Source organism: Mercurialis annua, linkage group LG1-X (genome assembly GCF_937616625.2).
Source record: "Mercurialis annua linkage group LG1-X, ddMerAnnu1.2, whole genome shotgun sequence".
Lineage (NCBI taxonomy): Eukaryota > Viridiplantae > Streptophyta > Magnoliopsida > Malpighiales > Euphorbiaceae > Mercurialis > Mercurialis annua.
Window position 1 is genome coordinate 65,889,501 of NC_065570.1, and position 13,749 is coordinate 65,903,249.

Below are 13,749 nucleotides of genomic sequence, written 5' to 3' on the forward strand. Positions count from 1 at the left end.
TCTTCAAATTTATATCTCAAGGTTTAGTTACAATAATTAGGGGTGTGCAAAAACCGACCGAAACCGAAAAACCGAACCGAACCGAATATATGAGTTCGGTTCGGTTTTATGAATTTTCGGTTCGGTTTCGGCGTGAAAACCGAACCGACCGAAATTAAAATATATATTAAATATTCCAATAACATTTCATATGTCAAAAGTGGTTAAGTGGTCCGCGCCTTCCATTTCTTCCCATTTACCCAGGTACGAATCTTATCTTTGTCTTTTTTTCTTGTTTAATTTAAAAAGATTCTCTTTAATTTTAAAAAAATGGACATGAACAAGCCCATGGATCGAACCTGGGATCTTGGTTACAAAACGCACTGCTCCACTGAGCCAAAGGAGAAGACTATTACACTTTAACACATTTATATTATATTCAGTTACCGACCGAACCGAACTGAAATATCTCCTTTATTTCGGTTCGGTTCGGTTTTTAATTTTTTTAAAAACCGATCGGTTCTAGTTTTTTGGTCGGTTCGAAAACCAAACCGACCGATGCACAGTCCTAATAATCGTCTTTAATTACTATTTTATTTAATATAAATCTAGCCTACGAAAGAAAAGAAAATATACAGCCTAATCAGTATACAATGTAAGTGCTAATCTAATTTGTTAAATCAGATCCTCAAACTTTTTTTTTTAATTTAATTGATTACTCGTTCGTTCTCCATAACATAGGCAAGTTGTCAAGCTATATATATTCTTTTTATTTTGTAGTTATTCTTAATTTTATCATTTGGTGATTGTTCTCAGTTAAATACTTAGTATCTCTAGCGTCCAATTGTCCAAAAATGACAACACAATATGTAATGAGTGTGTTCCTTCTACCTATATCTCTTTGTGCAGAATTAGAAAGGATGACGAACTCATATTAATGGGGTAGTTTTGGTACGGCTCAGCGAGGACTTCATTGGTTTTCATGGGATAGGATCGTGGAGGTTTAGGTTTTAGAAGGTTGTATGATTATAACTTGGCTCTTCTTCTGAAACAGAGTTGGCGCCTTCTTTGTAACGGTTCCTAATTCTCTTCTAGCTCGTATAAGATACTATCCTCAAGGCTCTGTTCTTCATGCTACCGTAGGTTCTAACCCTCGGCTTTGCCACATAACAGTTGATTCTTTTAAAAATTGGTTTGGGCAATACTTGGGATCATCTGCGGTCTGTTTAATGCTCGTGATAGAGCTTTAATTCGCCAAGTCCCAGTTAGTGTTACTTCTCGACCTGATCAGAGATTCTGGATTTGGGATACAGTTCGTAGTGGGTATAAGGTCCTCAACAACTCAACTCTCATATCCAAGGCCCGCAACATGTGAATTGGCAAAGTATTTGGAACCCTTAAGTCCCCGTTAAGGTAAAAAATCTTTTATGGAGAGCTTGTTCTAACTGTCTTTCTACCTTGTTAACACTTCGTTCTAAGGAGGGGATGTCTCATGCTCTTGTCTGGTCTGCTTTAGAGGATGCTTTTCATGCTTTAATCAGGTGTCCTCTCATTCAACCAATCTGGAGTCTCTCTGTAGTTGGCAATTGTAGCTCAGGGTCTTCCAGTTTTGTGGAATGGTGGGATAGGTTGGCGCAAGGTCACAGTACAAATGTTCTTGCTTCACTTGCAATGCTCTTATGGGGCATATGGATGAATAGGAACAATTTGGTCTGGAATCAGACGCTATGGGGCATATGTTTTGTCAATGGCGTGTGGCTCAAGTTTCTACTCCTACAGATGACAGTAGTCTCAGCTTGCAGCATACCACAAGCTAGGTTGCTCCTGATCAGTATCAACTTAAATGTAACGTTGATGCTTCCTTTTTTGCTGCATTAGATATTACTGGTTTTGGCATTATTATTTGTGATTGTACTGATAATTCTGTTGCATCAAAGAATGGTAGGTTTATGGGCCTGTTGGAACCTCGTGGCAGAAGCTATGGCTTGTATGGAGGCTTTTCCGCGGATCAAATCTCTTGCAGCTCAAAACATCATTTTAGAGTCTGATTCACAGCTGCTTATTTCTGCACTTCATAGTCAAAATACTGCTAATCTGCTTTTAGAATGATTGTCGAAGACTGTAAAATCCTTGCCAAGGATATTGTCATTGTACTTTTTCTTTTGTTAGTCGATTAGCGAATCAAGTAGCTCATGCTCTAGCTGTTGGCTCTCGGCCTAATCCAGGGTTTGGATTTCTAATCCTCTTTAATCTTCAAAAAAAAAATCACAAATGATTAAAAGTTGATATATGGACCACACTTGAACTAATAAATAAATAAATAATTTAATGGATCTAATAGCTTTTATAGAGAATGAACTATACTTTTTATTTTTCAAAAGAAATCAAACTAGATTGTGTTCTGTCCAATTTTTAAAACACTTAACCTGTGGTGATTACTTGCAGATCATGAAGTTGGAATTCTCATATTTCAACATTCTTATAAGGACGCCTTGTTTAACTTGTATAAATTAAGTTTCCCTTCATTCTCTCAGACAAAGATGCGAAATCTTGTTCCCAATTCGTTGGAGACAAGTATTACCAACTCCTCCTGTACAAGTGCGAGTCTCGCAAATGTAAAACTCTAGTTACGAATTCTATAGGGACTGCCCAAACAGACTGATAAGCTAAAACAGAAAATACAAAATTAACTTCATTCTATAAAAACTAGCATAAATTGCACCAAAAACCGAACATGGCGTGTATGAGCCAATAAGGTAAAAATGACTGGGAACACGTAAAAGAAACTCAATATAAACCATGTAAAGAAAATTCTGCTACAATATGTGCTCGCCAACTCAATTAACATTTTCTTTTTATCCTAAAAGTCCACTTCAATTCTATTTTCTTTTGTTACTACCTCCCGTTCTGTCACTCGGACTACCTTCCGTACTCGCTTTCCTTTTAGCTTCTGAATTTACAGCATAAACACTAGTGCTTCTTCACTCATTCTGGATGAGATGAACCGATGACACCTTTCCTTGAGACACAGTCTACTTAATGAAACGATGTCCGTCATTTATACAATCTGTCAGATCAGACCAGGTATGATGAAAACTATCACCCCTTAAGTTCCGCAGCTTCCCCTCAAAAATCATATTGTGATGAACCTAGGGAGCGGGATCACAAGGAACAGATACATACATTCAAGGATGGGCACGTTTTGGTTGTCACCTTTGAGCTTGTTCGGAACCTGGTGCATTAGAAGTGTTGGTCGGACCGGCACCATTTTCAACTGGAGGGGAGGTACCCCATTTCCCTTCCGACTCCAATGGTTCGAGCACATGGACTCCTCCATCTGTTAAACCTAAGGCGAACTGATTGGGCTCAGATGGATGTGCAGCAATGACAAGAGGATGTATTCTCAAACTGAAAAAAAAAAAAAACAAGCTTGTTAGATATTTAAATATTCGGGTCATCACAAAAAAATAGAGAAAAGAGAAATAAGAACCAGATTAAAAGAGCCACCTAGGATTAATAGGTAAATAAGCAGCAGGATTTATTCTGCATCTCAATCTGAGTGTTGAAGCAGTGAGAACACCCACACTTCCATCTTCAAAACTAACATATATTGACTGACTATCGCAAGAATAGGTTGCATGTGTGATTGGACCGCTAGCTTCCCGAGGGAACCACTGTTGAAAGATAGTTTGGCGATTAGAATCTAATCCACTAATTACTAGTCACTTAAGACAGGAAAATAAAATCTAATGTTGCCCAGAATTGGCTTTAAGGTTAATCTTAAACTTTCTAAAACATTACATTCTACTAACAAACCTGTTTAAGGCATTCTAATCTTGGTGCTTCATATATTGCTATTTGCGATTCGTGTACCACCAGTAGATGAGTCTGATCGAGGTGAAATTGAACACGTGTATCCACAAGGGAAGCCGAAACTCTTCCAGGTGGAATCTGCAAGACTTTGCTAGCCTGCTTTTCCCACCCATCTGTGCTCCAAACACACAACTGGAGAATGAACATAAACAGAACTCAGCATTTCCAGTAGAGCAGTATTTTGTCATTCAACTTTTATTGAAGCTTGCTCGTTGCATACAAAGTATGAAATGAGGGTGCAAAATAAAAGATAAAACATAGAATTCTAATTATTGCACAGGAAAAACATAAACAAAAACATTTGAAAGAACTGCCAAGCATGACAAGTATATGCAAATATTTCTAGATAGAAAAATATTTCCAGATAAAGGTAAAACTTTGGCACCAAATCAAACTATCTCAATGCGAAAGCTAAGAAATTTATCAGCTGCGAACTAAATGAAGGAAACTATGCCTAAGAACGTCCTATAGCTCTTCAAGTTATCTGGTTATAGACTACTAGATTTTTCGGAGGTTGACAGAAAATAATAATGCAATCTGTTGCTAATACTTCTTACCTGAGCATCAGCCCCAGAAGATACAAGCACATTCAATGAGTTGGAGAAAGCGAGGCCCGTAATTCTTTTCTGATGACCTTTTAACTTTGTTTTAACCTGAAAGAATAAGCTTGCACACCATCAGCATAACTATTTTTCTACTTCTAATAAAAATAAGATTCAAGTGAATCATGAACCACCTCATCGACACGGACATTATAAATCTGGATAGATGAGTCCTCCATGCCAATAGCAATGATATTATTATCCTGAGGATGAAAAGCGAGAAACGTTGCAGCTGGCGGCGGCGGCATGAATGTAGTCATTGTCTACAGTTAAGAAAGCACGGCGTAAAATATAATTAGAGCATAAAATACAGGTAACAGTCAATATATATATGGGCAATAAACCCATATCACGTTGGAACCAGCAAAAAACAATCCTGTACTTGTGCATCCCAGTAGCGCACACCAAATCATTTTAAAGATGCATAATTCAGCGTGAAGGAAAAAAAAGGGCCAAAATAATTTTACCTTAAATGTCATCATATTAAAAAGAGAGATTTTTCCCCCAGAGGCCGACATAACATAGGAGTCATTCTTGGATAATGCAAAACATGGAATGGCATCTTCAGGATTTGAATCGCCTATATCATTGGTCATCAATATTCCACTAGAGGGCTGCCATAGTTGTGGTACTGCACTAGCAGTAGCCTACAAATAATAACCCTTGTCAATGGCAAGCTTTTAGTACAACAAACGGAAATCTGATATTTCTCTAAAAAAAATCAAGCATCTTTTATCCCTCTCCCCTGGTCCCACCCAAAAACAGAACTACTACACTACCTTCCCATTTCGATCATTTCTCTGCCATTTCCAAAGCTTATGCACTGCGTTTGAAGCTAATGCCAACACTGACAGTCCTGAATTTGTGTATATCAGCCTAGAAACCTGAGAAACATAGCCATCAAACAATAATGAAAATTAGCTTCTAAAACAACATATGCAAGATAATCTAAATAAACACACAATTTGAGCTATAGAGCACAAAAATTATCATTACTTTCTGATGTACCAAAACAATACATAAAACTATATAATAAATGTAACCAAAAATTGTCCTGCAGTTATTCCTGGACCCTGGACCACAGTTGGCTTGGCTGGGGAAACATGGGAGGTTTAGATTTTTTGATCTTCCTTACCAGATCCCCTGTTTTAGATTGTGAAGCCCTTTTTAGATTTTTGATCTTCCTTACCAGATCCCCCTTTCTGGGGAAACATGGGAGGTTTTTTTAGCATACTTTGAGAACACTATCTCTTACTATACCAACACAAGTATTAACATGCCACAGCTGGATCCGCAATACCAACTTATATTGACACAAAAGTAATCAGAAATTTGACTGGTTTATAAATGAATTTGTAAAAAGTGGACCATACCCTCATGGCTGTCATATTATCAGGAAGCCTCATAGAGCGGCACTGTGATAGTTCATTTACTTCAGTCAATTTCCAGAGCCTGGAGTTTTCTACTGGTTCATCTATACTTCTAGACTTCATGTCAGCCAAAATTCGACTATCATTATTCTGGAGAAACTCAACAAAAAAGCAAGAGTCATATCAGCAATAAAAAGATGATAAACTTTCCAGCTATTAATCAGGTTAGAGATTTCAAGACTCACAATTCCAACACCAGAAGCAACAGAAGCTGATCTATCCCCAATGCTGATGCCGGTTCCAGTAGCATTGCCAGGAATGAAGTTACTTATTGTAGGGGCCTACATGTAGAACATACATTAAGGAACATGTAGAAGATTTACCATGCAAAATTAACCTTAAAAAATAGACAATACCATATGAGTTTACCTTCACAATTGCTGCTGAAGCAGCTCTAGAAGCATCAAATGTACGATTGTCCACTGTTCTTAGCAGCCTAACACCATCTGAATTTGCTAGAAATTTGATGCTATTATCATTTGTTGAGATGGCTAATAAAGATCCATCTTTGTTAAATCTAATACAAGGAGATGCCTGCAGATTTATAAGATTATAAAATAAGAAATAGGAGAAATAAATGATCAGGTATATAAAAACACAAAGTTCCAAAAAATAAAATTACAGGCAGTCCACCCTCTGCATCAGTACTCGTCAAAAGATTGACGTTGTTCGTGTCCCAAAATTTGACCATGAACTCATCACCAGCAGCCAAAAAGCGATTCTTGGTGGTATCAAATTGCACAACCCCAACAGATCGTTTTCCCAAACCGACAAACGCACGCCTAACAGTTCCTTCACTTTCATTCCATTCCACTAAGTGTGATTCTCCCTCTTTGCTTGTCCCACATGAAAACAATCTTGTAGAAGATCAAGGCATGAGAAAAATATTTTAGCAAAGGCACTAAAGAATAAAATATCAGGATATGACTAGTATAAGAACCTTCCGTCAGCACTGTATGCCATTGTGGTAGATGAGTGGCCGGGTGCATCATAGTCCACTCTTGATCCCAGGTTATCATACAACCATGCCTTTATCTTTCCATCAGTAGCCGTTGAAAAGATAAACTACAAAAAGGTTTCAAGATGAAGGAAAGAGATTGAATTTAAAAGGAGAACAAGGAACTCCTAAAATACGCTGATTAGATGATCAGTATTCCAAAGACACGAGATATCAACATGCATGATAGAAAAACGATTTAAAAGGTTTACATAAAAGGTAAGTAACATAATTTGAAGTAAAGGAGAGCCTATTGAAAATTTTACAGAGACAAAGATAGGGCCCAGAAACTTCAATAGGTCTTATTTGGAACTCTTTTACAGAAGCTTTCAAGCTTGTTACTGATGCAATCAAATAACTGGAAAAAAAATGTGTATGAAACTCTCGGAGTTCAAATATTCTCATTCATAAAAGTACAGGATCATTATGCCTACGAGAGACGATAATTTAGAATAATAAAATAAATTCATATAAGAACTGGATCACTTACCTATCAAGAGATACTAATTTACAATTAAAAAAAATAGATTCATAAAGGTACTAGATTATGCCTAGCAAGAGACATTAAAATAGAATAATAAAATAAAAAGGATGCACTGATTTTGCTACTTGGAAATTGAAGCTCAATTAAGTTGAGCATGTAAAAAGAGCCTTCTAATACAGGTTGCAAGTCTTAAATAAGATTCTCTCTTTGTACCATTATGTTCCCCATTCATCCATTTAGTCATAAGGAGACTCCAATATCAAAAGGCAACCATTACAACAATCAACATAGCTATCAGCTGGCCATGTTAAAAAGACTTTATTGTGCAATAAATAAGAATACAAAGCAACAGCATGAAATAAGTAACTAAGTGCATTTATTTTAAACATCTTTAATACACTTAATAGCAACAACCAACGTATTTACTTTAGAGGTCTTAAATATACATCCAACCACCATAAGTTATTTTTCCCAGTAAAATAAGCTATTCCATATTTCTAGCATAAATAAAAAAATAATTTAACATAGGATCTTAGTAAAAACTGAATTAACATTAAATTACCTGAATATTTTCCTTGTGATGTGGACAAACAGAATAAACAGGTGCTTCATGACCCTCAAAAGTAAATTTTGCATTTCCTGTAAGGGGATCCCATACCTGTGAAATTGAAATAAGTCAAAAGTGCCATCCCCTTGCCACAAGTCCATAAAAAGAGTAATACATAAAAACAAACCTTAATGACCCTGTCGTCACCGCAAGTGATGAGACTTAGCCGGTCATAATAGGAGAAAGCAAGATCATTAACACTCCCATTATGGGCCTCTATCTGGAAGAAAAAAAACAAAGAGTTGGAGATAATTTGTAATAACTCTTAAGACATACAAATAAAATAAGATCCCAATAAATGCAATTTTTTATATGAAAAAACCCAAGTATTTAAAGTAGATAAATGGTAATGTCATTTCAATATGATTCATTGCAACACAAACCTCACGGTAGTTCTTTACATCTTCTCCCCCATGATAGGAATAGAGGTGCACAATGTGCTTAGAGTATGCAACGCCTAAACAGGAAGACAGAAAGTGCAATATATTTAGTGGCAAGCTCCATTTGCTTTTAAAATTTCTTTAAGTGGTAAATCATATTCTTAAATGGTGATAACATTTAAACAATACCAAACAGAGCTCCATCAGGACTCCACACCACACGGTTAACTGATGCTGTATAACCATTGCTAAGAGATGCCTACACAAACAGATATATAGGTAAATTTATGCCAGGCAAATCAAAAACAAATAATTAATGTTCCATGATAATTGCAACATTAAGCCCGAACCTGGAGACCCACTGAGTGTACGCCCTGTTCCCAAACCTTGAAATTCTTCAGAGCAATCCTCTCCCTGCTACTCAACTCCCAGACCATAACATCACCCATGTTTGTTCCAACTGGAAAAATTAAAACCGGTCGGAATGAAGCACCGAAAAAACTCATAAAGATAAATACTTAAACAACGATATTATTCTTTATGCCCACAAGGGCTTACCAAGAAGAATAATTTGTTGCATAGGATGGAAATCCATGCTCTTCACTACTGACCCTTGATTTAAGGCCATAACAAGAGTCTTTGGCAAATCATCAGAAGAGCAGGAACTCTGTCCATGGTTCTGAGTACCATATCCAACAGGCAGAATATTTACAGGTAGATTGCTGACCTGATAGAATATCAATAGACAAAGTAGTTAGGAGAACTTGCCATCGAAAATAGATTCATCAGGATGTCAAAACATTGAACACATGCATAAGCACATGAGAGCATGTAGATTCCTCAATTATACTTGTATAAGAGAAAAACTATTAAAAATAGACTTTATCCCTCCACGAACCTCAGTCTTTTAAGGTTCCTTATCTGTGAGAGCTCATACATCTCTTACCAATCCAAACATATGTCCAATCAGGCAAACTATATAAACCTAAGCCCTCAACCCATGTTATATCACACCGGTTAAGAATATTCCACATTTCCATATTAAAGAGAATATAATAAGTTTATAATAGTTCCAATCATTTCGGATTGGATCCAAATTCATTTGATATATACGTGAATTCTTGTAATCTAACATATTTATAATTACTGATCACACATATTAATCAATTAGTAACTCTAATATGATGTAAGAGCAGCCTTATTTCTTAATTTTTGATTTTCCATCTAGATGTCCACTACCAACGACCCATTCAATTGTTGTTGTAGCATATTAATTGTGTTTCAGAAATAGTTTCAACTTTCAATTAATAGCGAGAATTGGATGTTCAATTTCAATTGTATTGGAAGGAGAGTTAACAATATCTCACATTATTAAATTAAAAAAATATAATCTATAATGTGAGGGTTCAACTATGACTTTAGTACCTTCAACATACACCCACAAGCGAATGCTTATTGGGCTTAAAGCGTGAATAAATATAGTCCCATCCCACTTTATACTAGAATATAATTTATTAAATGAGGGTTGTCAAAGGTCAAACTTCAAATTTTTTTGATCATGAAGCCTCATATACCATATCAACCATTCAAACCAAAAAAATTGAACTATCTGGTGAGAGTCCAACTATAGTTTTATTATATCCAACAACACCAACCTACGCATCTCATAACCATGGCGAACACAGTTTAAGAGTCCAGTCAACCACACGTTCAAACAATTTTCATTGCATAACATACTTTTTTACATACTTGATCATGGAAATACCTCATCTGATATTCCAAACGGTCTTGTTCTTTTTAATACATGTTCGGAGTCTGCTGTTTGATAATCCATAGCTGGGTTATTGGTAGGAGTCCTAGGACGCTTTAGAATTGCTGCCACCATGAAGAGATAAACATGAAAGCGAAACAAAATTAGCAATTGAGGGGAAAAAATGGAAATCTGTCAACCGCAAAGCAAATAGCAAAGTAACAAAAGAGAGACTGTGACTTCTATCATGCCATGAGCAATGTCCTAGAAAAAAACATCAATGCTGCTCCAAATATTTGATTTTAAAAATATGATATGGCAGCCAAGACATCTTTGAAGTCATTCAAAATTTACGTCCGTCATTATACATATTTTGATATATTTTGTTTACAATTCATTAAAATAGCTACAGCAGCTGACTAAAAGGTCTTAGTAACAATCTACCCGCATTGTTGGCAGCAGACAAACCAATTGGACCAGCGGAAGCTGATGGATGAGGTACTGGAGATGAATTTGCCATCCAACCAGCAAGAGATGTTGAAAGAGCAGCAGGATTAGGCTGAAATGGCTGAAGCATATAGACAAATCATCAACATTCTAGAAACTTAGTTATCAAGCTGATATAACTGCCCAAAAGCACACCATTTAATTTTCAATTCTCACTTACAACATGAGCGCTCAATGGTGGAAAACCCCCTGCCTTAGGCAACGAACCCATTAAATGATTAGTTACAGGGGATGGAGCCCGAGCTCCATTTGATTGTCCGCAACTGTGATCAACAAAAAGGGTCTTTATATCAGGATTAGGCCTTGGATTTTTACAAAGTTGATGTTGCCAATTCAAACTGCAATTCAGTGCTGACAGATATGAGTAACATAAGAGATCAAGAAAACAAAATCTAAACAAGAGCATCTAAGGCACGCAGGGAGGACAAGAAGTTCTAAGGGACCTTTGATTTATAAGTGTTCGCAACCTTGAACTTTTCAAGGTTGGAAACTGAAGCTTATCACGGAAAAGAGGGTTAGCCTCTATCAACTTTTTGAGTTCAGCAAGCATTATACTTCTAGCCGACTTGGTTTCTCCATATTTTGATAGCTGTTCATTATCCCTGCAATCGAAGTAAACGTGTAAAGCCCCACCGACACCAAGACATACCATATACATAATTTGGAACTATCAACAAAAACATATACATCAACAATGACAAAAAAAAAAATAACACCAAGTACCTAAAGTTTTCTAGTGTCAGTAATTGTGTGATCTCTTTAAAAAGTTCTTCATTGAATGCTGAAAACACTCTCAAGTCCTTCACTAAAATCTCCACTGCTTTCGGGCGGTCCCGCCTAAAAAGATTCATGTCACAAAAAAAAAGGTAAACAATTTTCAAAGTAGAGGATTTCAATCCTCAAATCCTAAATAGACACCATATCTTATATAACAAATTCATTCAGTTGAAAGAAAAAACAAAAAAAACCCACTTGTCTAAAGCTTCAAGGTACTTCTGTTTGCGAATCTCAAAGAAAATCTTCATAGAGTATCTATTATCATCAACCTTAGTAAAACCTGATAAGTATTTCTCCACCTCATCCCATTCTCCATTGGTCACCATTTCATCAAAATACCTCATGTTAAAGTAAAACCCCGATTCTTGCTCCAACCTTCACAACATATTAAACCAAACCAAAACTTTTAACAAACACTACAACTCCAATAAAACTAATAAAATATCAAAATGACAAAATTAAAATTAAATCACGATTGAAATAAAACATTACCTGTGAACAGTGTCTTTGAATTTCTCTTCATCAAGAAACTGAAGTATGAGAAACACAAGTTCTCTACTAAGCGAAGACATTACTTAATTGTTTCTAAACCTGCACGGAACGTCAAGAAACCAAAATAAACTCAGAGATCTAAAAATTAAAATAAAACACGTCATTTTTTTAAACATTAAAACCCTAAAATTCACATGAACACCAAAATCATACATAAATGGAAATTTCAAAAAAAAAACCACATAATTTTATCAGTTATACTACTTCCACCAAATACTTCACAACAAGGAAAAACAAAAATCGCAGAAAATGAAACGGATACCAGTATAGTGAAAGAGATCGGAGAAATTTAGAGGAGGACAAAAAAGAAACAGTAAAAACGACGTCGTTGCTTGCTTTCTCTTCCTCTATATCAATCAATATGTTTTTTCCTGTGTTGTTTATTTTGGGGTTGAGAGTATTTATACAGAGAAAAGCTTAGGGATTTTGAAAGAGGAGAGAGAAAAAGATAAATTCGAAATGGCACCAGACATATTAAATACCGTGAGCGAGACGATATTATGATCATGAGATCGATTGGTGCTATGATAAATCAATTGACCTATGATAGGTAGAGTTACTTATAAAGATAATATGGTGTAGTTCTTATCACAAGTGATAAATAGTTCTGCTTATTGAGTGATATTAATACGATGGGATTGGATATGGGAATTCCATTCCGGCTGGATTTGCGGGTTTTTTAGGTCATCTCTAACAATTCACCAAATTGTCATTTGGTATGCAAATTCTCTTTAATAATATATCCAATTCTATAATAATATAGTATTTTATTTTTTCTATTTTTTTAGTAAGCCCATCCGGTTTTCAAGGCGTCGCCCTGGCTAATCCGGATCCGACCTGTGTCGCGCACCTGGCATGGTGGGTGAGTCTACCAGTGGGAATTTTCTACATTTACAAGGACTCGAACCCGAGACCTTATTTAAGCGATACCAAGCCGCTTACCACTTGGACCAACCCCCATTGGTAGTATTTTATTTTTTACCCTATATATATAGTCATTTTATCATGGAAAAAGACTCAAAAATAATCTTCATATTTCCACCCAAACTTTTGAAACACTTTCATATTTTTTAAAATTCAATTAAGCCCTCATGTTAACGGAATTTAAAATTCGCACCTCTCTAAAAATATGAAGGGTCATTATTGAATCTCAAAGTGTGCGAATTTTAGATTTCGTTAACATGAGAGTCATGAATCTTACAAAATATGAAGAGCCCTCAAGAGTTTTGGTGGAAACGTGAGTAATCTTATTATTGTATATCTTAAAATAGAGTAACTTTTTTATTTTTGGTTTTCAATTTTATTATAAATTTCAATATTAAACATTTGTTAGTTTTTATTACAATATAGTTCAAATAAAAATGTTCGATTTAATCGGAAATTTAAATATGCAGGATTAAATAAAATAAATTTGTATCAATTAATTCAACACTTTATAAATAAAGTATATTTATATCTTTTATTATTTAATAATTTTTTTTATTTTTAATAAATATAGTTATTTTAAAAAATTAAAAAAGTATGAACATATTTAGATTACATATTTAAAAGTATATAAACATATTTAACAAATATATTATTAAAATTTAATATATTTTATTATAAATAAATAATAAATAATTAGAAAAATTAAAAAATGAATGAATAAAAAAATACATAATAACTCAAATTAGATGTTACTGCCAAAAAGGAAATCATCAATATCGCTAAAACAAATTATCGTCGTAAAAAGTTATTGTTGAAATAAAAAAAATTGATTAAACTATCAATAAAAATTTGAGAGAGAAACTGAAAAATTATTAAAAAAAAAA

At 35.1% G+C, this 13,749-nt stretch overlaps 2 protein-coding genes across 3 annotated transcripts; one reads left to right on the plus strand and one right to left on the minus strand.

Moving 5' to 3' along the window:
- The first annotated feature begins 754 nt into the window (after positions 1 to 754).
- On the plus strand, positions 755 to 2,199 carry LOC126687971 (uncharacterized). The gene is made up of 2 exons (XM_050382530.2): positions 755 to 1,824; positions 1,917 to 2,199. The coding sequence occupies exons 1-2, from the start codon at positions 1,465 to 1,467 to the stop codon at positions 2,025 to 2,027; spliced, it is 471 nt and encodes a 156-aa protein (XP_050238487.1). The 5' UTR covers positions 755 to 1,464; the 3' UTR covers positions 2,028 to 2,199.
- A 543-nt stretch (positions 2,200 to 2,742) lies between these two features.
- LOC126687963 (topless-related protein 4-like) lies at positions 2,743 to 12,382 on the minus strand. Of its 2 annotated transcripts, none has more exons than XM_056104324.1 (26): positions 12,201 to 12,382; positions 11,879 to 11,977; positions 11,582 to 11,761; positions 11,333 to 11,446; positions 11,053 to 11,211; positions 10,770 to 10,947; positions 10,547 to 10,670; positions 10,118 to 10,227; positions 8,911 to 9,079; positions 8,703 to 8,812; positions 8,542 to 8,611; positions 8,356 to 8,429; positions 8,100 to 8,192; positions 7,928 to 8,023; positions 6,825 to 6,949; positions 6,507 to 6,741; positions 6,254 to 6,418; positions 6,070 to 6,165; positions 5,828 to 5,974; positions 5,234 to 5,338; positions 4,922 to 5,101; positions 4,604 to 4,717; positions 4,410 to 4,505; positions 3,796 to 3,984; positions 3,487 to 3,653; positions 2,743 to 3,387 (listed from the first exon to the last, which is right to left on the minus strand). In XM_056104324.1, exons 2-26 carry the CDS (start codon positions 11,956 to 11,958, stop codon positions 3,189 to 3,191), a joined length of 3,375 nt encoding a protein of 1,124 aa, XP_055960299.1. In that variant the 5' UTR covers positions 11,959 to 11,977; positions 12,201 to 12,382; the 3' UTR covers positions 2,743 to 3,188. The 2 variants fall into 2 exon arrangements, with proteins under 2 accessions (XP_055960299.1, XP_050238474.1); XM_050382517.2 differs by having other exon boundaries at positions 4,589 to 4,717.
- Between the last annotated feature and the right edge of the window lie 1,367 nt (positions 12,383 to 13,749).